We start from the raw sequence: 24,447 nt of genomic DNA on the forward strand, positions 1-24,447 counted from the left end.
TGAGAGGAGGCTGCAGCCAGGTGGGGTTGGGCTCTGCTCCCAAGGATCAGGTGATAGGAGGGGAAATGCCTGGAATTGTGCCAGGGGAGGGTTAGGTTGGGGAGGAGGAAAAATTTCTTTGCTGCCAGAGTGGTCAGGGGTTGGCACAGGCTGCCCAGGGAGGTGGTGGAGTCCCCATCCCTGGAGGTGTTCCAGACCCCTGTGGCCATGGCACTTGGGGCCATGGTTTGGTGGCCATGGTGGTGCTGGGTTGATGTTGGACTGGGTGACCTTGGAGGCCTTCTCCAACCCAAACCATTCCATGATTCTATGAATATCCCCTGTGAGCAGGAGTGGGACAGGCACTCTGTGTTCCCAGGAATGGGCTCCTGGTGCCCCATGGAGCTGGTGCCATGCCAGTAGTAGCCAGCCTGCTGTGCCTGTGCCAGCCAGGCCTGACCTCCTGCCAGCCTCCAGCCCACATCTAGGCATGAGCAGACAGAGCAGCAGGGCTGTATTGCCACATTCTCTGCACTGGCTTGCCCTGCAGCAGGGCAGTGAGGCTGGGGGCAGCTGTGGCTTGCCTCTGGCAGCTGCTCCCAGGGCCTCCAGGAACCCAAACCAGGCTCCTGGCTAACCCTGCAGCATGTTGGGTGTGCTGAGCTGGGTGCTGTGCATGTCCACCAGGAGTTTGCCTTCAGCTGGTGTCCCTGTGGGCTGCCTGGTGGCTTGCAGGAACTGATACATGGACACCTGAGACTGCCTCAAGAGCTGGGGTGGGTGCAGTCATCTCTTGGTGGGGTTCTGCTCTGCTGGGTGGGCTGGGAGCAGCTGTGCTGAGGAGCAGGGATGGTGCTTCCAACCCTGGAGGTGTGCAGAGCCGGGCTGGATGGGCCCCTGAGCAGCCTGGCCTAGGGGAAGGTCATCTATCATCTTGCTGTCCTTCAGCAAGCTCCCTGTGACCTTTGGGGAGAAACTTTGGTGTTCAGTGGAGGGCTTGGCAGTGCTGGGTGAGGCCTTGGACTCTGATCCTGGAGCTCTTCTCTGGCCTTAGGGACCATTCCTGGCATGCCCTGGGGTGTGCAGAGCACGGTGAGCTCAGCTGCCCTGCCCCTGCTGCTGCTCTGGCTGCACTGAGCCTGCTCCCCAGCACTGCCTGGGGGCAGGGCTCCATCTGGCTCCATTCTGCTTTCTGCTCAGGAGCAGGCTGATGGTGTCCAGCATGCTGTCCACTGAAGCTCACTGCACATTGTTTTCTGGCTGCTTGCAGGCAGCAGCTGTTCCAGCTGGTCTCAGGTTCTCCACTGATCTCATCTCCGCTGGCCTGCAGCAGGAGTTCAGCTGGCAGCAGCCACCTCAGGAGTCCTCTTGCTCAGCCAGCTGCAGAGGAAGAGGTGCCAGTGGTTGCCAGCCTTGTGAAGAAGAAAAAAGTCTGCACCCCAACGAGGGCAGGGGACCTGGCAGGAGCACATCAGCAGATTTTGCAGCCTGAGGAGCACCACAGCCTGGGGAGCAGCTCTGCAGAGCTCCACGGTAACACCAGCAAACAGGCATCACCAGAGAGCCCTGAGTGCACCAAAGGCCAGGAGAAACCTTCCACATCTGTGCTAAAGGCAGTCAGGAAAGGTGAGATGCTTCCCTTCTGCCTTTGTCCTGGTCTCTTCTCCAAGGCTGTGGCTGTGGTGGCCTGAGTGCTTCCCAGCACCTTCAGCAGGTGGCAGCCCTGGTGTCCCTGTGCCTGCCCCTGGCTGGCTGCTGCCCTGGGACAGCTCTGCTGCAGGCATGTTCCTCAGGAAGGGGCTTGGGCTCCTGCCAGGCCCTTAGCTGGAGTTCAGTGCTCACAGATTCCTTTGCTTTGAGTAATAGCCCTGACAAACAATGCTTGCACAACACTTGCTCAGTACAAAATGAAGTCATTTTCTCTTCCCTTGATGGCTGGACAGACAATCTCAGCATTCATCCTGCTCTCCTGGCCTGAAGGAACCAGAGCAAGGTGTTTTGTAATGCCCTGGGGACTGGAGGGCTGGAGCCAGCCTCACAGTGCTCATGGCTCCAGTTCTGTCAATATTCCCATTCAGAGGCTCTCCAGCAGAAAGTCATCTCCTTTGCTCAGCAGCCTTCCAGCATCCCTGGGGCTGCAGGAGAGCTGGAAGGGAGCTCCTTACCAAGGCTTGCAGTGACAGGACCAGGGGGAATGGCTGCAGGCTGGATGGAGCTGGATTGAGATGAGACATGAGGAAGAACTTCTTTCCCAGGAGGGTGGTGAGGACTGGAACAGGTCACCCAGAGAAGCTGTGGAGGCTGCCAGGCTGGATGAGGCCTTGAGCAACCTGGGCTGGTGGGAGGTGTCCCTGCCCATGGCAGGGGGATTGGAACCCTTCCAGGCAATGTTTGTGGGTGCTGCCTGAGAAGGGGAGCCCAGAGGGATTCACAGCTGAGTGGGGCCATGCTTCAAGGTGTTTGTGAGCCTCTGAGCCACAGGATCTGCTAAGCAGTGAGAGTGAGGCACGGGTGGATCTAGGGCCCCCATGGGGCTGTGGCAACTCCTGTGCTGACAGCCCTCCTGAGAGCCACAGCCTGGGAACGTGGTGTAAAGTGTGAGCAATCTGCTGTAGTGCTGCACAAACCTGCAGCAGCTCCTTTGTGGAGAGTGGGGAGCAGCAGCAGGGAGCTGTGCTGGTGTTTGGCTTAGCCCCTGGCCTCTGTGTGGTGTTGATGTTATCCTGGCTGTGCAGGACAGGCTTCAGTGCAGCTGCCTGCAGGGGAGGTGGGAGCCATGCTGACGGCACCTAGAGAAGGGAATCACTGCCATGGAGTGAGGAGGAGAGCTGCCAAGGGAGGTCCTGGCCAGTTCCTTTGGAAAAGAAGTCTGGCCCCTGGGTTCTCCTTTTCCTCTTCACCTTTCAGATGAAAGCATTTCCCCTGTGCTCTAACAGCCACCAGCAAGTCCCTTCTGCAGGCAGCAGCAAATGCCTTCTCCCTTGCTTTCAGTGGAGTGTCCTGTCTGTGAGGTTGCTGTTCCTGAGCAGTACATAAACAAACACCTGGACAGCTGCCTGACAAGAGATGAGAAGAAAGACAGCCTCAGGAGGTGAGGAACAGCCTGAGCAACCTCTCTGTGCATGGCACAGGGCTGGGCAGGTGGGCCAGGGGTTGTCTCAGGGAGGGGCCTGGGTTTGCTTCTTGGCTGCCTGCTGGACAGACCACTCTCAGATCAGGACAGAAAGAGGGGAGTGGGGATTTTGCCCTCTTGAGACATCACCAGCAGAATTCTTTTGGTGAGCAGCAGACCCCTGGGCAGTGTGTTGGGAGCTCAGCACAGGGAGTGGGAGGGGCTGAGCATCATTCTCCTCACGTTTCAAGTGACAGTTTTTGTGGATGGATGCCTCTGACTCTGTGCTTCTGCCCCAGTATTTGTCAGGGCTGCCACACTCCCACCAGAAGGTGGATTTCAGTTTGTTTCCCTTGCTGGCCTGAACTGAGCCCATGGTTGTGATCTGTGACTGCTCAGGCTGCAGGGCTGGGAGGGACTCTCCTCACTGCCTGCTTGTATCTCCAATTCCTTGGAACCTGGGCTTAGGAAGTGATTTTATCTTCAAGCTTCTTCTGCCCAGTGATGCTCAGAGTGCAGTCTGTGAGCTGAGGCAGCTGGGGGATGAGGGAATGGCAAATTGCTACTGCAGTCTGCTGGTACAGTCTCATCCCACTTGGGATGGGCTGGAGGTGTTCTCTGCCCTTACTGAATGGAAGCAGAAGCCAGCTGCTCCTCAGGAGCCCAGCTTGTGTCCCCACCAGACCTGAGCCTTCTGCTGACTCTCTCTGGGCTGCTGGGATCTTGAGAAGGTATCACAGAATGGAAGGGGTTGCAAGAGACCTCTGGAGAGCCTCAGGTCCACCCCCCTTGCCAGAGCAGCATCACCCAGGGCAGGTCACACAGGAACACATCCAGGTGGGTTTGGAAAGTCTCCAGAGAAGGAGGCTCCACAACCTCACCTCTGGAGAAGGATGCTGCTGGATGTGGTGCTGAGGGCTGTGGTGTGGTGGTGGTGGCCTAGCAGCAGTGCTGGCATTGTGAGCTCTGGGTGAGTGGTTGGACTTGATGGTCTCAAAGTCTCTTCTAGCCTCAGCAGCTCCATGATTCTTTGGTTTTGTGACTACCTTTCTCAAAGCCATTTTCCAGGAAGCTGCAAAATCTCCTCATCCAGGGCTTTTTTTTCTTGTAGTTCTGCTGCTTTCAGCCTTCCCCAGGGGAGACAGGGCCAGCACGTGGGGGCAGAGCTGTGTCCCAGCAGTGCCCTTGGGGTGGAGGCTGGGGGCAGCAGCCTGTGAAAGGAAGGCAGCAGCCTGGCTTTACTGGGCTGTCAGTAAGGCTTGTCTGCTCTCCCTTGTGCAGCTCTGGTCACAAGAGGAAGCCCTTGTCCAAGGTTGTCTACAACCTGCTGTCTGAGAGGGATTTGAAGAGGAAGCTGAAGGAGCATGGGCTGTGTGCCCGAGGCACCAGGCAGCAGCTCATCAGGAGACACCAGGAGTTCACACACATGTACAATGCCCAGTGTGACTCCCTCAACCCCAAATCAGGTGAGCTGGGGGCTGGAACCTTCTGGCACTGCTGCTGTGCATTCCTCCTCTTCCTTCTCGGGCTGGGAATGAGGCTGGGCTGAGGAGAATTGGGCTGCAGGGATTTCTCTGCCATCAACCAGCAAAAGGAAATGTGATGGAAAGCAGAAATGTCCTGGTGTGCCCTGGGAGTGCCCAGCACGATGGACACTGCCTTGGAATTCCTTCACCCTTCCTGCTTTAGCATTCCTGCTCTCTGTTTGCAGTAACTCACTGCAGTGGGGGCCTCCAGACTGCAGCAGGGGCCTCCAAATTAGACTCTTAAGCTTTTAGTTAAAATAAAAAGGGGGTAAAGGTTGTAGTGGATGGCAGATTGATTTATCCTGTCTGGATTTGCCTCCCCCCTCCTGTACACTGAGAGGTGGATATTTTTATGGGATTTAATCCCATAATGAGGTTTCCTGGGGAGATGACAGCCCAGGGTGGAATGAATTAATGAAGTGTGAAATGCTTCCCTGGAGTTTATCTGCAGGTAGGTGTTTGGCAGCAGTTGGATACAATCAAACTCAGCCTGTTTGTGGCCATTTATTGGCTTTTGGAGAGCATGTGTGAGCTAGAGGCAGGATTGTCCCAGCTCCTCTCCTTCCAGTCTGCTTTAGACAGCATGGACACACACTGGATTTAGGGATGGGTCACTGGCCCCTGCCAGCTCAGTGTCACAAGGAGCAGCACAAGCAGCCAGCCCTGTGTGGCTCAGCCCCAGCAGCTTCAGAGCTGGGTGATGTGTTTGAGGGGGAGCTCAGGGCAAGGAGCCCCTCTGAAGGAATCTGAGGCTCACGTTCTGGTGCTGCTCTCCTGGGAGCTGCACAGCCAGCAGTGTCCTGCAGAGCCTCAGCCTGCTGGGGCTGGGGTCAGGATGGGGCTCACTGTCTGTTAGGGCTGCAGCACAGCTCAGTCCTGCTGCTGGCAGGAGCTGCTGTGGGCTACCTCAGAGCTAGAGAGGTGAGAAAGCAGAGGGATTGCCAGCTCCAGGTGAGTGGTTGGACTTGGGGATCTCAAAGGTCTCTTCCAGCCTCACCAGTTCTGTCGTTCTCTGCTTCTGAGGCTCTGTGTTGTTCATCCAGACTGGCTGAATGAGGAAGCTTCACCAGGTGGAACAAGGACCTTCAGCTGGGGGTACACTGGAGCAGGGAGGCTGTGACTGTGCCCTCCCTGGAGGTGTTCAAGGCCAGGCTGGATGAGGCCTTGAGCAACCTGGGCTGGTGGGAGGTGTCCCTGCCCATGGCAGGGGCTTGGGACTGGATGATCTCTGAGGTCCCTTCCAACCCAGCCTGCCCCAAACAGTGCCAAGCTCTCCCTGAGCTCTGCCCAGAGCCTGGGAAGGGTCAATCATTAACCCCACACTTAAGATGCAGCCACACATCTGCAAGGGGGAGCAGTGAGCCTGAGGTCACTGCAGCACCAGCAGCTGAGCTTCTGAGGAAGTCTGGGTACCAAATGGAACCAGTTTGGAACAGGCTCTCCTCCTTCACACTTTAATAAGCTTTGTTCTCTGGCTGCTTTACAGCCTGGCAAGTGTTTGTTTTATGGAGCACTCTGAGCTGCCTCCCAGCTCTGTGCAAATGAGCCAGGGAGGGAACAGATTGGCCAGAGCCAGCATCAGAAGAAACCAGGCAGGGGCCTGCAGAGCTGCAGTCTGAGTTAAAAAGGTATCAGAGCTGTGAGGTCTCTGTGTGCTCTGAGGAGTCCTTAGAGTGGGCTTTGGACAGGCAGGCAGCTCTGTGCTGCCTTGGGAGGTGAGGCCTTGGGTGTGCAGCAAGGCAAAGAGTGGGTCATGGAGTCACAGAATGGCTTGGGCTGGAAAGGCTCTCAGAGGTCAGCTATGGCAGCCCCCTGCCGTGGGCAGGGACACCTCCCACCAGCCCAGGTTGCTCAAGGCCTCATCCAGCCTGGCTGGGGCAGCTCCAGGCAGGGGGCAGCCACAGCCCGGATGCCATTGTTTGATGTTCCATGGCAGAAGCATTACAAAAGGTGAGCCCAGAGCAGCCTGTGTGCCACAGGGCCCTGCAGTGTGCTAGGAGCACCTTCAGTGCTCTGAGGACGTTTTCCCAGGGGTGCAATCCAGAGGCTCTGGCAGTGAGGGCCCAGGGGCTGGCTGGGAGCCAGGGGCTTGCTGCAGGCTCCTTGGCCAAGGCTCCCAGCTCTGGAGTCCTGGGCTCTGCTTGCCAGCTGCCCAGCTTCCAAGCCAAAGGGCTGTGTGGTGTCTCCCTCCCACAGCTCCAGCTCTGCTGATCCCTTTCTCCTCTTCCCACACAGCTGCAGAGATCGTCAGGGAGCTGGAGAGGAACGAGAAGGTCCGAGCTCAGCTGGAGCTCAGCAGGCCCAGTGACAACGTGAGAGAGGGCCATGGGCAGGGGCTGGCAGGGTGGGCACTGAGCTTGCTGGTGTCACCTGAGGGTGGCAGTCCCTAGGCTGCACCTTGGGGTCCTCGTCTGACACCTGCAGCCACCCCACTGCTGCCACCACTCACTAGGCAGGGGCAGTCCTTTGTCTCTGCTGTCCCTGTGCCCAGAGCACTGCAGTGGGAGCATTCTTGTGACTGCAGTAAAAGCTCTGGAGCAGTGCTCCTCGAGGCCTGCTGCAGGGCTTTGACCCTCCATGGCTGTGTGGGGAGTATTTTGCTTCCTAGAATTCTCCAGGATTTAGCTGGCAAATTCCTTGCTTCTGTATCAGCAGCAGTGCCTCTTCCTTTCCCATGACATGGGAGGCTTTGGGGCCGTGTGGAGCCTGTGTGCTGCTCAGGGCTGGAAGCTCCTCTGTGGGCCACCCGTGCTGGGGGCTCCATGGGCTGCCTTGGCTGAGCCCTGCTGGGGGAGAGCAGAGCCAGCCTGGCTGTGTGCCTCAGAGCTGCTCCTCCTTCCACTACTGGGGCTGGTGTGAAAGTCTGCAGCTCCAGCAGCTTCTTGTTTGTGTAAATGCACTTCTGTGCTCTTCCAGAGCCTGACCTTCACAAAGGACCAGACAGAGGAGGAGATAGATGAGATCCACTCTGACTACCGTGAGTAACAGACACCTTGCACTCGTTTGGCTTTGCAGTTCCCCTCCTTTTCTTTTGCCCTGAAACAGGCACAGCAAAGGTGATGCCTTCATGCCTCTGCCCTCAGCCAGTGAATCAAAGCTGGAAGTCCTCTCTCTGGGCTGGCAGCTCCTCTGTGTTCCTCAGTCTGTGTGCAGTGCTGGTGTTTGACAGGCCTCACAGCCAGGGCTGGCTCAGAGTGAAATGGAAGCTGGTGGCCTCCATAGCACATCTCTCTCTGGGCACCCTCTGCCTGCCTTCTCAGTGGTCCTGCCTGGACATGAGGAAGAGCAGAGCAGAGTCTCTGTCCCCTGTGCTGGTGGTGTCAGCTGTAGCTGTGTGCCTTAGGACAGTGCTTGTCCCCCTGCACCCTGCACTGCTGAGGCCATGCCTTGAGCACTGGGTGCAGTGTTGGGCCCTCGCTCCCAGAAGGACATTGAGGGCTGGGACAGGTCCAGAGAAGGGCAACCAAGCTGGGGCAGGGTCTGGAGAACAGGGCTGGGGAGGAGCAGCTGAGGGAGCTGGGGGTGCTCAGTCTGGAGAAGAGACTGAGGGGAGCCCTTTGTGGAACCACCTAACTTTCTGGAGAGTTTAGGAGCAGATGCTCCTGTGAGAGTTAAAGGCTGCTGGAGTCACAGAATCATTGAGGTGGAGAAGTCCTCTAAGCTCATCCAGTCCAACCTTCTGCCCAGCCCCACCATGGTCACCAAACCGTGGCCCCAGGTGCCATGGCCACACCTTTCCTGCACCCCTCCAGGGATGGGGACTCCACCACCTCCCTGGGCAGCCTGTGCCAGTCCCTTGATGACTCTTGCAGCACAGAACTTGTTCCTCATCTCCAACCTAACCCTCCCCTAGCACAATTTCAGGCCATTTCCTTTTGTCCTGTCATTAGAACCCAACCTCCACCTGGCTGCAGCCTCCTCTCAGGGAGCTGTAGAGAGCAATGAGGTCTCCCTCAGCCTCCTCTTCTCCAGGCTGAACACCCCCAGCTCCCTCAGCCTCTCCTCATAAAATGCTCCCCAAACCCCTCAGCAGCTGCACTGCTCTGCACCCAGGAGCTGGGTCCTGCAGGGGTGGTGTGGCACAGAAGTGGCTGATGGGGGCTGGCTCCTCCAGAGGTTTCCTGCCCTGCTCTGTGCCTTGCTGCAGTAGGTTTCAAGCATCCTCCCTTGGGGCCTCACTGCCTGCTGGGGGTTCTGGGTGTCCTGGGGGTGTATCTGGCTCCCTGGTGCAGCTGGGTTTAGCTTTGTTGATTTTCCTTGGGTTTCTGTCAAGGCTAAATAAGGACCTAAAGCTTCAGCAATTTCCCCCTTGCTTTCTGTTGCTGTTCCTGAGGCTGTTTCCTGCAGCATGTGCATTGGTTGTGGTTTCCATCTGAGGCATTCTCTGCTTCCAAGGAGCTGGGCAAGCATCACCCTCTGGGCGTGCAGGCATCTCGAGCCAGCAGATGGAAAGAGCCCCAGAGGGAAGCAAAACAATTCACAAAGAATTCAGCCCAAAGTGGCAGTTCTGCCCCAGGAGCCTCCAGGAGCTCTGTACAGAGCAAATCCGGAGGCCAGGGGCTGCAGGAGCTCCTGGAGCAGAGCAGGTGCCATAGAAGCAGCATTCCAGAGCCAGCTGGGGCTTGGGCTCAGCTCTTTGTAGGGTGCTGCAGTCACCAGAGAGCAGCTCCCATGGAAGGCCAGCAGTGCCCTGAGCTGTGCCCCCTGGCTGTGCACAGGTTCTCACCAGAGAGCAGCTCCCATAGCTGCCCAGCAGTGCCCTGAGCTGTGCCCCCTGACTGTGGTTCCTCGTGGCTGTGCCCCCTGATTGTGCCCAGCCCTGTCTGCTGTGGGCAGTGCCCTGGGGACTGACACTGCTGCTCCCCCCTCCAGCTGCCTGATCTGTCTGAGAACCAGCAGCCTTTAAGTGCTGCCCCATCTCCCAGGGCCAGGAATCTCATGGCGTTTCTGCTGTTCCAGAGGTGTGGCTCCAAAGGCAGGAGATGCCCGAGGGCAGCTTCACTGGGCACTGAAAAGTCTGCACAGACAAAACAGGGGAAAAAGGGGAAGCAGGGAAATGTTTTTGATGGAAACAGAGGGCTTGAGAATTAGTGAAAGGGATGACCAAGGGGGGAGAGGTTAACTGGTGGCAGCAAATTAGCTGCCAGGGAAGCAATGGGGAAGCAGAAGGAGCATGGCAGGAGAATTGCTCATCAAAGGCAGGGCTGTTTCTCCCTGCTGCACAGATGGACTTCCAAAGCCTTATTACACAATAAAAGGCTTTTTTTCACTTTTAATTGACAACATTGGCACCCCAGGTCCTTAATTCACAGCCAGATTAGTGAATTCATTAACTCTGGCAGGAGTTCTGAGTGGAAAACCTCAGCCATATACTCTTGGTTCTGTGTTTGCATGTGGAGCAGCTCCCTGGAGCTCTGAGAGAGATAAAACAGCTCTGAAAAACTTTTTTACTTCTTAGCTTCTCTGCAGTTTCCTGGGCTCCTGGCAAAGTGCAAATGGCACTCTTGCGGCTGTGGTTTTGGTGCGTGGCTGGTTTGTTTCTTGGTGTTTTGGGGGTTTATATTAATATTTTTTTAGCCTTTTTTCTTCTTTCCTTTTCCCTGTCTGAAGTGCCTGTGAAATCCCAGGGACTGTTTTGGTTGGATGGACCTGAGGCTGCTTGGTGCTGTCTGGGAGCTCTGCTTGAGCAGCCACTGCAGGCTCTGCCTGAAGGGTGTCAAAAAATCATCACAGAATCCCAGAATGGCTCAGGCTGGAAGGGATCTCAGGGCTCATCTCCTCCACCCCCTGCCATGGGCAGGGACACCTCCCACCAGCCCAGGTTGCTCCAGGCCTCATCCAGCCTGGCCTTGAACAGGGAGGGGACAGCCACAGCCTCCCTGGGCAGCCTGTGCCAGAGTCTTCCTCACTCTGAAGAACTTCTTCCTCAGACCCAGCCTGGATTTGTGCCTGGGGCTGGCCTGACCCAGCTGCAGCACCTTGCCCTTTGCCTTCTTGACCCTCATGCAGTGGTCCCTGGCCACTTGTCAAGCCTGTCAGGACCCTCCTGGATGGATCCCTGCCCTGCAGTGAGTGCCCAGCAGCACACAGCAAAGCTGCTGAGGGGACCTCAGTGCCACTGCCCATGTGGCTGCAAGGCTGCTGAGCACCAACCCCTGCAGCAGCTCCTGCTGCTCCTCAGGAGCTCAGTGACAGCCTCAGCTCCTCTCAGCTTCCTTTGCTGGTTCTGTACAGCAAACCCTCTGCTTTCCAAGAGGTAATGGACCAACAGCAACACTTCTGTTAAAAACCTTCCTTCTGTCAGCCTCCTTTTGCTCTTTTCACAGCCAGGCCTCTCTTGAGAGTTGGAAACCCTCCAGAAAAGGAACCATTGATTAGAAGCTGCTTCCACCCCTTTGCATTCCAGTGCTAGCAGAGGCTTCCCCCCCTCCTGCCTGCTGTGTTGGATCCTTGTGCTGCTCTCTGTGGGTGCTTCACTGCCTTGGGTGCAGGGTGTGTGGCAGGGCCCTGCAGCACAGCACTGCCTGCTGCTGCCAGCACTTTTCCTCTTGGCTGAAAGGCTTTGGGGTTGCACCATAAAGCACAACAACAAGGCAAGGAAGAGCAGTGCTGGAAGGGCTGCAGGGATGATGTAATGGAGGTACAGAGGTTCAAGCACCAGCAGCTGGGACAAGGACTTGCTTCTCCTGAAGGGAATTGCTGAGCTGGTGTGGTGTTTGCAGCCACACAGCAGAGGCAGTTTCAGTCTGTTTCCTTCTGCAGGGTAGAAGCTGAGAGGGTTTTTACTTCGGCTGTTCATGGAATCACAGAATGGGTTGGGCTGGAAGGGACCTCAAAGCTTATCCAGTGCCAAGCCCCTGCCATGGGCAGGGTCACCTCCCACCAGCCCAGGTTGCTCAAGGCCTCATCCAGCCTGGCCCAAGGAGGAGGCATCCCCAGCTTCCCTGTGCAGCCTGTTCCAGTGTCTCCCCTCTTTTCCTGCTGCCATCCCTGCAGCTGGGCACAGATGGGGTTAGATGCAGTGGCTGGTTGTTGCTCTGCTCCTTAAGGTGTTGAGAGAAGATGTCCTGGTCAGGGAGGTCAGGAGTGCTCATGGGGGAAGCCAGAGCCCACCACTGGGCCAGGATCAGGAGGGCTGGGAGTGTGTGGTGTGAGGGAGGGGAGTCAAGACTTTCAAAGTCAGGTGGTTCCTGCCCTCCCCACCCCGCAGAGGAAGAAGGCAGCTCAGGGACTGACTTAAAACAAACAGCTCAGGGCAGTGCTGAGGGAGGGCTTTGTTTCAGCTGAGCTCCAAGCTGGCTTCCAAGGCTCTTGCTGCCCCAGCACGTTTGCTCTGCTGTCACCAATTAGCCACAGCCAGGCAGCACAGAGGCACCCAGGAGGAGCACAAAATCAGAGTCTCGGACTGGTTTGGGTGGGAAGGGACCTTGAAAGCTCATCCAGTCCAACCCCTGCAGCCAGCAGGGACATCCCCAACCAGAGCAGGCTGCTCACAGCCCCAAACAACCTGACCTGGAATGGTGCCAGGGGTGTGGTATCCCCCTCCCTTGTCCTGGGGAGGCCTGTTGGTGCTTTGCCCATTCCACTTTGTGCCCTTTGCCCCTTGTCCTGTGCTGGGCAGCACTGAAAAGAGCCTGACCCCTTCTGGACACAGCTGTTGTCACTGGTGATTGCAGTGCTGCAGTTTGGGAAGAGCAAAAGGGATGATGGAAAGCAGCAGCCCCCACAGCTCTGTGCACAGATTCCCCCTCCCATCTGTGCAGGTGCTGCTGAGGAGCTCTGCCAAAGCACAGCCACAGCTCTGGGTCAGAGAGAGCATGGGGCATGGATCTGGCCTGCCTCTGCTCTACCAAGCACCCTGGAGTGCAGTGCTTTGTGTTTGCTCCTGCTCACAGCCCCTGGGTGCCTGCAGAGCCCTGGGGCCATGGCACTGACACCCAGTTCATGGCAGGAAACAAGCACAGGAGGGAGTTCCAGCTCCTGGTGGAGCAGGTCAGCAACAGGTGGAAGAAAGGTGGCAAGAGGAGAGCAGAGGGAGCCCCAGGCACAGCAGAAAATACTCCAGGCACAGCAGAAGGCACTGCCAGAGAGCTGCCAGCAGCTACAGGTTGGTAACGTTGTGGAACAGACCTCTCTTGGGCCACACTGCTGGGAGGGTCCCAAAGCAATGTTCTCCTGCAGCCCTTGAGGGAGACAGGGAGGGGAATGAAACAGACTCTCCAGAGGGTCACCCCAACCCCTCACCCACACCTGAGGGGGCTGGTGGGAGTTGGAGGGGGGGGGACAGAGCAGCTCTGTTGAGGGGGGCTGGGCAGAGGCGTGTGTTGTTGAGACATGTTTTAGTCAGCTGGTTGAAAGGGGATCTTGGGCTCCAAGCCAGAGCTGCTGAAGCTGCTGAGCATGGGCAGGTGCCAGTGTGCAGGTCTGGACTGCAGGTGCTCCCTGGGTGCAGTGCAGAATCCTCTGCATGGGAAGAGTAAGATGAAGGAATATGAGTGGGGGAAGCTTCTCCTGTGTGCCATCAGTCACAAAGCTGCTCTGGTGTGGCAGAGGCAGCAGCAAGCTGGCACTGCAGAGTGGCTCTGCAAGCTCCATTTCCAGCTCTGCCCTGGGCAGAGGTTGTGGCTGCTCTGAGCTCCTTCTCTGTGCACTGAGCTTAAGGGTTGGAGGAGCTAAAGAAAAGCCACTTGGGTTGGCCACCAGAGTGCTCAGGTGGGGAAGCCCTGCCAGCAGGAGTGCCAGCCTGCCCTGCTGACTCCAGCCCCTGCTGCCACCCCCTCTGCTTCTGCCAGCCCTGCAAACCTTTCTTTACTCTTTCTGCACTGAGCTTCCAATTCCTCTTTGGCATCTCAGTGTCTGAGTTGGTGCCAGACTGCTGCACCTGGCTGACTGCAAACCAAGAAGACAGAGTCCCAGAGCCACAGAATCCTTTAGCCTGGGGAAGCTTTCTAAGGTCATTGAGTCCAACCCTCAACCCAACACCACCCTTAACCCATGTCCCTCAGCACCACACCTCCAGAGGGCTGATTTGTGGTGGAGGAGCAGGTGCCTGCAGGCTGTTTCCTCAGCGTTCATTATTAACAGCAATTACCTTTGGTATTAAGCTGCAAATTACATCAGGGAAAGGCAGCAGCAGTGCTCTGATGACCTGCAAAGAGAGGATCAGGGCAGCCCTGGGTACCAGGCCAGGCTAGGGGGGTGGTGAGGAGACTGAGAGCAGCCCTGCAGAGAAGGAGCTGGGGGTGCTGGTGGGGGAGAAGCTGGGCAGGAGCCAGCAATGGGCACTGGCAGTGCCCATTGCCAGAGATGGAGAGAAGGGATCCTGCCCCTCTGCTCTGCTCATACCTCACCTGCAAGACCCCAAGAGGGTGCAGAGGAGGGCACCAAGATGATCAGAGGGCTGCAGAAGCTCTGCTGTGGGGACAGGCTGAGGGAGCTGGGGGTGTTCAGCCTGCAGAAGAGAAGGCTCCAGGGAGACCTCTGAGCTGCAGTTCAGTATCTGCAGGGGAGCTGCAGGCAGGCTGGGGAGGGACTGTTCAGAAGGGGCTGTGGGGAGAGGAGGAGGGCAATGGTTTGGAGCTGGAGTTAGGAGGGAGCTCTGCACAGTGAGGGTGGGGAGAGACTGGGGTTGCACAGGGAGGTGGTTGAGGCTCCATCCCTGCAGACATTCAGGATCAGCCTGGATGTGTCCCTGGGCAGCCTGATCTGGCTGGAGGTGTCCCTGCTGCCTGCAGGGGGGTGACCAAGATGACCTTCAAGGGTCCCTTCCAACCTGATTCGAGCTGTGACTCTCTGAAACCTGTGCCCCTTGCAAGCCTAACTTGGAGGGAAGAGCTGAGGCTTGGCACCAATCCTTACCCCTGGTCTCCCTGGAGCCTTCTCTTCTCCAGGCTGAGCAGCCCCAACTCTCCCAGCCTGTCCTCAGAGCAGAGGTGCTCCAGCCCTTGGATCTTCTCTGTGGCCCTTTGGGAAGCTGCTGAATGGGAATGGGGCAGTGGTGTATTTAGAGCTTAATTTTGTCTGCAGTCTGTCCCCAGGCTGCAGAGATTGAACCAAGAGTGTTTTGCTTGGGCATTTGTGCTGATCTCTGCCTTTCTGCTTGGTAGGACACAGGGAAGAGCATCAGGCAGCTGCTGGCCCTGGAGGAGCCCAGACCCTTCAGACAGGAACTCCTGATGGCAAAAGAAGTGCCCCAAGTTTCTTGGAGGAGAGCCAGAGGTCAGCCTCTCCTGAGTTCTCCCTCTCATCTGGTTCAACAAGCAGGTGAGTGGAGTCTTTCTGGAGGCTTTTGTCCCTGGCTTGTCCCAGGTTAGACCAAAGAAGGCAAAACACTGCCAGCACCTTCAGGCTCTCCCCATCCTGCTTCATGGGATGGGCTCCTGAGCTGTGGCTGCTGCTTTGTTCTCCATGCTGCTGGCTGCTCATCTGCCTGAGGGTGGAGCAGGAATGCCTCCAGAGTTCTCTGAACAGTTCTGCAGTGCCCAGCTAGAGAGGTGGTGGTGTGGAGAGGTGAGGCAGAGCCAGAGGGGGCTGGCTGTACAACCAGGAGAGCTTTTGGTGTTCCTCTTCCCTTGCATCATCTCCCTCCTCTTTAAACTTCTGTTTAGAGGTCCAGAAGTGGCTGTGGCCTCAGGCTTTTAATAGCTCCTTGAGTACTGCTCTAAGAAATGGGCTTGAGCTGCCCCATTGCCTGTGGGCACTGATGGGATACCACTGAGCCCTGACCTCCTCACAGCCTCTCCCTTCCCTTGCTTCATGCATTCAGCTTTGGCTCCTGACCACTGCCTCCTCTGAGTGCAGAAAGTGAAGGGCCCAGGCAGGCTTCAGAACTGATGTAAAATGTGCTTTGGGTAGCTTCCAAGCCCCACCTGGGGGTGTTCCTGTGTGCCCTGCTCTGGCAGGGGGTTGGACTGCATGGTCTGCAGAGGTCCCTTCCAACGTGAGCCATTCTGTAGTTCTCTTAGTATTCTATAAATCCATTTTGGGTCACAAGGAGCTTTAGCAGCCAGCCTGGGGCCTGGAGCTGCTGCTGGAGGCAGGCACTAAACAGTGACTGAAGGGCTGGGAAGGAAAAGGAAAGAGGAGCTCATCTTGGGGGCTGGGGAGCATCAGGTGTAAGCTGTCTGTGTCCAGTGAGCTGTCTGCATTTCCCTGGGCTCAAGACAGCCTGCAGCAGCCCCCTGTGTGCCACCAGCAGAGCTCTGCTGGGGCAGGAGGGGCTCTGCTGGTGTTCCACAATGTCAGCACTCTTCTGCTTGGCTGCAGCCTGCACTGGGCAGCAGGAAGGCTGCTTCCCTCCCGGTGGCCTTCCCTCCCACCTTGCTGAGTGTTTTTCTGCCTGGGTTGTTGCTGTAGCACTACTGCAAGTGGCCTATCAGGGTTTAATGAATTGCTGTTTAATGTGTAACCAGCCTCAGGAGCCTGCTGCTGCTCCTCACTGCTCTCTCACAGCTGCCTTTGCTGGCAGCTCTTCCCCACTGGGTGCAGATAACTTCTCTCAGCCTCCTCTGCCCTGCTCGGGCAGGGCCCAGTGCTCTGTGCTCCTGAAGAGTGCCTGATGTTGCAGTGTCTTCTCTGCAGGTCTCCAGACACCCTCAGGAAAAGTCCCTCTGCAGCCTTCCTGCAGGATCCCTTCAGGTCCTGGCAGGCAGCTCTGAGGTCCCCCTGGAGTCTCCTCTTCTCCAGGCTGAACACCCCCAGCTCTGCAGAGCAGCAGGCACTGAGTGACAGAGGGCAGGCTGCCCAGGGCCTTGGCCAGCCTGGCTTTGCTGCACAGGGAGGAGAGCCCATGGCCAGGCTGGGCAGTTGTGGTACCTGACCCCTCCACACTGCCAAGGCTTTTCCTTGCCTTTTGGGGGGCTTCCTGTGTTCCAGTTTGTGCCTCTTGTCTCTCCTGTGCCTGGATACCACCTGGGGCAGGCTGGCAGCTTTGCTCCTGCCTTCAGGTTTGCTGCACAGAGCTGAGGTCCTCTCAAGCCCTCTCTGCTGAAGGCCAAACAGTCTCAGCCCTCTCAGCCTCTGCTCTTGGCTCTGAGGAGAATGAAGGGTGGCAGGAGTGGCTCTGTGGAGCAGCACTCTGGGTGCTGAGTCACAGGGACTGAGAATCCAGAGTCCTGTGGTTGGAGAAGCCATGGAGATCATGGAGTCCAACCATTCCATGCCTCTGCCAAGGCTGGGGCTCAGCCATGGCCCTCAGCACCACAGCTCTGCCTCTCTGAAACCCCTCCAGGGATGGGGATTCCACCAGCCTTGCAGACAAGGTTCCAGGAGCTCCTGGCGGCTCTTGCAAGCTTGCTGTGCCCTGGGCTTTGAGTGTCTCTTAGGAGGGAAGGAAGTGGCCCTGTGGCTGTGTTCCAGAGGCTGGGTCTCTGTGCCTGCAGCCTCAACTTGCCAGCTTGCAGTGGGGCAGCCCTGGGCAAGCAGATGGCAGCAGACCCTGAGGCTTGGTTTGTGTGGTGCTGGGCAGGGGCTGGTGCTGGGCCAGCTCCTGCAGCTTTGCAGGGGCTGCCAGGCTGGGCAGGTGCACAGATGATGGATGGAGCTGCCTCCTCCTGGCTGTGCCTGCCCTGCAGCTCTGGGTGTTGTTTTAGCTCCACAGAATGAATGCCTTCAGCTTGGCTCCTCACCCAGAATTCAAACTTCCTCTTCTCCCATATTTCACTTGGCTTTTATTTCTCTGGATGGCAAATTAACCTCCTGATATTACAGACCTTGGAAAAAAAAGGCAATTTTAATCTTGGATAGTGAGTTCTTGGGAGGTAGAAAGGGCTTGGATTAGCTCCTCCAAGGTGCCATCAGAGCCCTGTCTCGCTGCCAGCTCGCTGGGTGAGGGATGTTGTGATGATTCTCCTGCTGGCCCTGCACATCTGAGGCAGACTCTGATTCTTGCTCTGTCAGCAGCCTTCTGTCTGTCTGAGGCACTTCTCCTGAGGGTGTTTGAAGCTGAGGCAGAGCAGGGTTAGACTGGAGCTGAGGAAGAAGTTCTTCAGCAGGAGGGTGGTGAGACTCTGGCACAGGCTGCCCAGGGAGGCTGTGGCTGCCTCCTGTCTGGAGGTGTTCAAGGCCAGGCTGGATGAGACCTTGAGCAGCTGAGTCTAGCTGAGAGGTGTCCCTGCCCATGGTGGGCAGGTTGGAGGAGATGATCTCTGAGGTCCCTTCCAACCTGAGCCATTCTGTGGTCCTGTGATAAACTCTTTATGGAGGGAGATGTGTTGGGTCCCTCTGTGGTCATCCTAGGGTTAAGGTTTTGCTCCCTGCAGTGACACAAACCCAGCAGAACTCCCCAAGGAATGGTGTGGGCTCAGCAGCACTGTGGTGCTGTGCCCAGCCGTGGCTGTCTGGAGCTGTATTTTAGCTGTGAGAATCAGAGGATATCCTCTGGGGTGGGTGAAGGCTTTGCACATTGAAATGTCAAATATGAAATATATTTGGAGGTCCTCCCTGCTCCTGGCAGCTGCCCTGAGCAGCCAGGGCTTTGTGTGGCCCCTTGGCTTGGGGCAGGCTGTGCCATGTCTGCAGCCAGCATTGGGCAGTGGTTTAAGGGTAGAGCAGAGCAGGTTTAGGGTGGATGTGAGGAGCAAGTTCTGCACCAGGAGGCTGCTGGAACACTGCAGCAGGGAGCCCAGGGAGGTGCTTGAGGCCCCATGCCTGCAGATGTTCAAGGTGAGGCTGGAGGAGGCTCTGAGCAAGCTGCTCCAGTGGAGGATGTCCTGCTGAGTGCAGGGGGTTGGGCTGGGTGACCTCTGGAGGTCCCTTCCAAGCCAACCCCTTCTATGCTTCAGAGGAGGAGGTGACAATTTTCCCCCTGCTGGGCAGCAGACAGAGGCCATGGTGGAGGTTACAGTCTTGCCCCAGGGGTAGTCTCCTCACAGCCTGATGACCTCAGGAGGCAGCAAAGTGGCAGAGAGAGGCCAAAACAAAGGCAGGAGCTGTGCAGGGTCACTTTTCAGAGCGCTGGAGTCACTCAGCAGCCTGCAGACAGCTTTAGGGCTCGGCACCACCAGTCGGGACTGCAGCCAGGCTGGCTGCAAGGACCTCAACAATGGGAAAGGAGCAGAGAAGGGAGGAGGGGCAGTGATGATGAGGAGAATGGAGCATGGGGAGGAAGGAGGCCGTTAGAGGGGGTTGTGCTTTTAGAGGAATTGTTCCTCCTTAGAACTTTGGGTTAGGAGGAAAGGTTGGCTCCTGCTGACTGCAGTGAGAGCCTGGCAGCAGCAGCCAGAGGAGGCTGTTGGTCTGCTCTGAGATCACAGAATCCCCAAGGCTAGAAAAGACCTCCAAGATCATAGAATTGTCCCAGCTGCTGCCAAGCTCCTGGGGAAGGTGGTTCAGGTAGATCCAGCAGATCCTAGCCCCTTCTGAAGGCCTCACAGGCATGCTGCAAGCTGGAGAGGAGCCCCTGAGAGCCAGGGAGCTCTGAAAGAGTGAAGCAAAGCAGGGAGGCAGTAGAGCCTGGGCAGAGCAGTAGCAGAGGTGAGGTTTAGAGATTTAGTAGAGGTCTAGCAGAGGTGAGAGCCATGCACAGGAAGGGCCCAGGCTGCTCAGCTTGCAGCCCTCCAGAGGCAGGAAGGTGAAGCCATGCTCAGGGGGTCAGGTTGCCAGGGTTGAAGAGGACATGCTGGGAAGCCAGGAGGACCTGCTAGTGAACAGTTCAGAACCACAGAATGGGTTGGGTTGGAAGGGACCTCAAAGCCCATCCAGTGCCAACCCCCTGCCATGGGCAGGGACACCTCCCACAGCCCAGGCTGCTCAAGGCCTCATCCAGCCTGGCCTGGAACACCTCCAGGGTGGGGGCAGCCACAGCCTCCCTGGGCAAAATACTGAAGAAATGATCAAACCTTCCTAAATTCTGTGACCTGTGGGTGGGCTGAAATGTAAGGAGACAACACAGAATGTCTCTGGTTGGAAGAGGCCTCCAATCTCATCTAGCCCAACCTCTGGCTCACCCCTAAACCATGTCCCTGAGCTGCAGGTCTGCAGGCTGCCTGCACACCTCCAGGGATGGTGACTGCAGCACTGCCCTGGGCAGCCTGCTCCAGTGTTTGAGAGCCTTTCAGTGCAGAAACATTTCCTGCCCTGCAGCCTGAACCTGCCCTGGCCCAGGCTGGGAGTGAGGCAGCTGCTTTGTTTCTTATGAGTTAATTTTCTGCAGGCTCAGTGCTGCTCATTTAACACCAGAAGGGCTTGGGTGAAGAAACTAAGAGTGAGGTTAAGAGATGGATCCTGCTGGTGGCCAGAATTTCTTCTCCTTAGTTGGAAATGACTCTTTCTGCTGATTGTTTTTCAGTTCTCTGGCAGATTTGAGGAGGCTTTTCTCCATGGGAGCAATTTTTCCCCCTGCATGTGGAGGGAAGCTGCAGGAAGGATTAGCTCAGCTCAGGCATCCTGAAAGAAATCGATGGGGGAGAGACAAGGAGCAGGCAGCTGGGGGATGTCTGGGGGCTGGGGGCTGCTGGAAGAAATTGGGGTGCATCAAGAAGAGTGTGGCCAGCAGGTCAAGGGAGGTTCTCCTCCCACTCTACTCTGCCCTGGTGAGACCACAGCTGGAGGGTTGTGTCCAGTTCTGTACTCCCCAGCTCAAGAGGGACAGGGACAGACTGGAGAGAGTCCAGCAGAGGCTGTGAGGATGCTGAAGGGCCTGGAACAGCTGTGTGAGGAGGACAGAGGAGGACAGGCTGAGAGCCCTGGGGCTGAGAGCCTGGAGGGGAGAAGGCTGAGAGGAGACTTCACTGATGTTTGTAAACATCTGAAGGGTGGGGGGCAAGAAGGGGCCAGGCTCTCTGCTCAGGGGTGTCCTGGGACAAGACAAGGAGCCATGGGCACAAACTGGAACCCAGGAGGTTCCACCTGAAGAGGAGGAGAAGCTTGTTTGGTGTGAGCGTGCTGGAGGCCTGGAGCAGGCTGCCCAGAGAGGTTGTGGAATCTCCTCTGAAGACTTTCAAGCCCCACCTGGATGTGTTCCTGTGTGTCCTGCCCTGGGTGACCCTGCTCTGGCAGGGGAGTTGGACTGGATGAGCTCCAGAGGTCCCTTCTAGTCCCTACCGTTCTATCATCCTGTGGGAGCTTTTCAGCTTCAGCTGGAGAGTTCAGAGCCCTGCAGGACCCTTAGGCAGCTGCATCCTCAGCCCCAGAGCTGTGTCATGTCTCCAGGGCTCTCTGGTGGCTCCTGAGCTGGTGGCCAACCACGTCCTCATGTGTGGGCTGAGGAGGAGCTGGCTGCAGAACATTCTGTGCCTGATCTTAGAAGGCTTTGCTGGGCACAGGCTGAGTTGGGGATGCAGATGATGAGCTCCCAGCCTCCTTCTGAGCCTTGGCCAAGTGTTTCACTTTCATTGCTCTGCTGGTGACAAAAGGCTCTGAGGCTGCCTCGGGGCGGGCAGCACGGCCAGGCACCAGACGTGGGCTGCTTCTATTTTAGGGACTAAAAGCTCACAAATAGCCTCAGGTCCTCCTCTCCTTTGCATCTCAGTGCCCCTGCAACACTGGGCCACCCTAGTTCAGCAGAATGCCAGCAGCTAATTCCCCGGGACCTAGCTGGGTCCCTCTCAGCAGCTCCTGACAGACAGAACATAAACGTGCTGCCCTGGCCAGCCTTGTTTTGACAGCCTGCTCTGGCCTGGCCTTCCTCTGAACATCTCACAGTGGAGCTGGTGCTGGAGCAAGGAATGTAAACAGTGTCCTGAGCCTGGGGAGAGGAGCAGAGCCATGGCTGGGATAGGGCCAGCAGACAGCTGCAGCACCAACACACAGCCCTGCTCAGCTCAGGAGCTGAGGGACCCTCTGCCTGCCATGGGCTGTGTCCCAGGGCTTCCTCACCCCACAGGCACAGCAGGCTAGCTGGGAAGGGAGCCCAGGGATCATCTGCTCCAGGTCCAGAGGAGGGCAGCAAGGTCTGGAGAACAGGACTGGGGAGGAGCAGATGAGGGAGCTGGGGGTGTACAGCCTGGAGAGGAGGTGTCTGGAGCCAGGTGGGTTTGGTCTCTTCTCCCCAGTCTCAGGTAATAAAAGGAGAGGAAATTATCTGAAATTGTGCCAGGGGAGGGTTAGATTGGAGATGAAGAACAATTTCTTTGCTGCAGGAGTGGTCAGGGGTTGGCATAGGCTGTCCAGGGAGGTGGTGGAGTTCCCATCCCTGGGGGTGTGCAGGAAAGCTGTTGGAGTTACCACCAAGCAGAGCTGGGCAGGGAGCTGCCTTGTGTGGTGAATGCTGACCATGAAACCTGTGCTGCCTGGGGGGGATGTGGTGCAGCACTCAGCTCCTGCCCTGTGCTGCTGCTTGAGAGCATTTCTGGGTGGCTGAGATTCCTTCTTGCTGCCAGTGCAGCGTGGAGGGACCCATCCCATCCAGGGACTGTGCTGCCTTTGTAGGTAGGCAGAGCCTTGCTTTGCTGCAGCTGTTGCTAAAGTAGCTCACATTTGGCTTCTGTTCCCCTGCAGCTCCTGCTCAGACATTCTGAGAGACCCACAAGTGCCTGGGACATGCTTAGCCTCCATTGGCAAGTGAGTAGAACCCATGAGTGCTGAAGTCACAGAATGCTAGGGTGGGTTGGGGTGGAAGGGACTGTGACCCTGGAATTCTGTGACTCTTTTCTTTGTGGGTTTTGTTTTTTGTTTTGTTTTTTTTCTGTCTCCCCAGCAGTTTCCTGGCTCTGGGAGGTACCAAAAGAAAGTCTCCTCAGTCCCAAATGCTGAAGAGCAAGAGGAAGAAGAGGTAGAGCTGTACTGGTGTCAGGCCCCAAGCCCTGCAGGAGGCTGTGCCAGGTTTCAGTGGATCTGCGCACCTCACAACCTGCTGAACTTTCACATAGCTGCCACCTCAACTGCCTTAAAATCCCCTGCTTGGTATGCTGCCCTCCCCACCCTGAGATGGGCATGGAGTGCTGGAGTCCTGCTGCAGCCTGGGCTGGCTCTGCTGTGCCCAGCTCCCCTGGCATGCTGTGCCCTTGCTGCTGAAGGCCACTAGACTACACATGGCCACTGGTCCTGCTGCCATCCCATCCTGGGAAGCAGGCACTGAACTGGGCAGATGCTGATGCTCCAGATCCCTGGAGCAGCCTGGGCAGAGGCAGGGAGGGAGCTGAGGGGTGGGAAGAGCTCCTGCTCTGCAGCAATCTGCTCCCTTGGGAGTCCTGCCTGGGTGAGGCTCCCCTCAGCAGGGGGCCCTGCTGCAGGGCACAGCCATGAAGGCTGCAGGTGGTTGGGCATGAAGTGTTGTGGCTCCAGAAGGTCCTGGCTGCCTTGGTGGAGATCTTGATGAAATAAAAGCAGTGGCACAGAATGAGACCTGAGCAGCAGGGGAGCTTCATGACAACAGAGCCTGAGAGCAGAGCACAGCCCAGGGGCAGTGCCCCCAGGGGTTTTCACCCAGCACTGGGGCTCTGGCTGTGGCCCTTCCCTAGGGACTCTGCAAAGGAGGCACAGAATCTGCTTAAGGGTCAGTGTCCTGTGTCTTCTGACTTTGCATTTTGCTGTCTCCTGTCCCCCTCCTCACACCCTGTCTCCCAGCAAGATGTGAGAGGCTGGAGCAGGACCAGAGAAGGGCAAGGAAGCTGGGGAAAGGTCTGGAGAAGAGGGCTGGGGAGGGGCAGCTGAGGGAGCTGGGGGTGTTCAGCCTGGAGAAGAGGAAGCTGAGGAGACCTCATTGCTCTCTACAGCTCCTTGAGAAGAGGCTGCAGCCAGGGGGGTTTGGGCTCTGCTCCCAAGCAGCAAGTTGCAGCAGCGTTGCTGTGGTCCCAGCACACAGAGCCCTGAGCAAGCATCTCTGCCTTGCTCTGCTGGGAGCTGCTGTCCTGGGCAGCTGAGACTCCTCCTCAGGGAGCAGCCAGCAGGACCTGGGCCTGCTGCCTTCAGCCCCTGGCATGGTGCTGGGATCCTTCCTTGCAGAGCCAGCTGTTCCTGGCTCCCTGGTCAAGCTGTGAGAGCTTCTGTCTCAGAGGAGCAGCTCCTGCCAGCACTGGGGGACAGCCCAGGGGCCTGCTGGGCTGGCTTGGGAGGGTGTGCAGGGCTGCAGCAGGTCAGCAATCTGTAGTGACTGTGCTCAGGAGCTAGTGGGCTGCAGCTCAGGACATCTGCACTGAAGGTGAGCCGCAGAGCTGTGCTGCTGTGCTAATTGGGGTGCTCAGATAATGAGGCCATTACTTGGTGGGGTGGAAGAGAGACCCAGCAGCTCTGGCACCCTCAGTGCCAGCATCAATCAAACTGCTTGGCTGCCAACCTCTCAAGGTTCGGGGCTTTTATCTCACTGATTGCTGAAGCCACCACTCAGAGTGTGAAATGGTTCCCTTGGCTGGTGGCCACCTAAGCACAGAGGGACAGGCTCCTGCTGCTGGGGGGAGACCTTGCAGGAATGTGCCTGTGGTGAGCAGCCTCAGTGACCCGCCACAGACCTCTGGGCTGAAGAAGCTGCTGGGGAACGTCACCAGCGTCACCTCCTCCCCTGGCTTTGCACGGGTGAGTTGCTCTGTGAGCCCCTACAGGTCTGGTCCCACTGGAGGTGTGGGGCAGGCACAGCCCTGGCACAGAGCCGTGGTGCCACACTGCTGTGTGCTGCCGAGGAGCAGAGCTCAGTGGACCATCAGCGTGGGGCCTGAGGAGGTGTGTACATCTTTGTAAGGAGGTGGGGTCTGCCTGTGGTGAACCTGAGCAGGGCTGGGTGTGAGAAGTGGCCGTAGAGCTGCTGCTTGGAGGCTCAGGATGGAGCCCTGGAGTTGGTGTCCTGGTGGCTCTCACACAGAGCCGGGTCCCCGGGCAGGGGCTGCGGTGGCCCTGACTGGTGCTGCTGGTCCCAGCGCTGGGGCCACCTCCAGCCGGGTCCTGCCTCTGCCGCGGGTG

At 57.4% G+C, this 24,447-nt stretch overlaps 1 protein-coding gene across 1 annotated transcript in view; it reads left to right on the forward strand.

Annotated features, from left to right (window-relative positions):
* The window catches only part of RAD18 (RAD18 E3 ubiquitin protein ligase), a 30,415-nt gene extending 8,084 nt beyond the window's left edge, over positions 1-22,331 (forward strand). The window contains exons 5-13 of the mRNA XM_054387576.1: positions 1,250-1,605; positions 2,971-3,070; positions 4,373-4,557; positions 6,853-6,929; positions 7,534-7,594; positions 12,569-12,724; positions 14,724-14,880; positions 22,054-22,116; positions 22,253-22,331. Coding sequence (XP_054243551.1) covers positions 1,250-1,605; positions 2,971-3,070; positions 4,373-4,557; positions 6,853-6,929; positions 7,534-7,594; positions 12,569-12,724; positions 14,724-14,880; positions 22,054-22,116; positions 22,253-22,331 — 1,234 coding nt within the window. The remainder of the gene's footprint in view (positions 1-1,249; positions 1,606-2,970; positions 3,071-4,372; positions 4,558-6,852; positions 6,930-7,533; positions 7,595-12,568; positions 12,725-14,723; positions 14,881-22,053; positions 22,117-22,252) is intronic.
* The last annotated feature ends 2,116 nt before the right edge of the window (positions 22,332-24,447 follow it).

Source organism: Indicator indicator, chromosome 15 (assembly GCF_027791375.1).
Source record: "Indicator indicator isolate 239-I01 chromosome 15, UM_Iind_1.1, whole genome shotgun sequence".
Taxonomy (NCBI): domain Eukaryota; kingdom Metazoa; phylum Chordata; class Aves; order Piciformes; family Indicatoridae; genus Indicator; species Indicator indicator.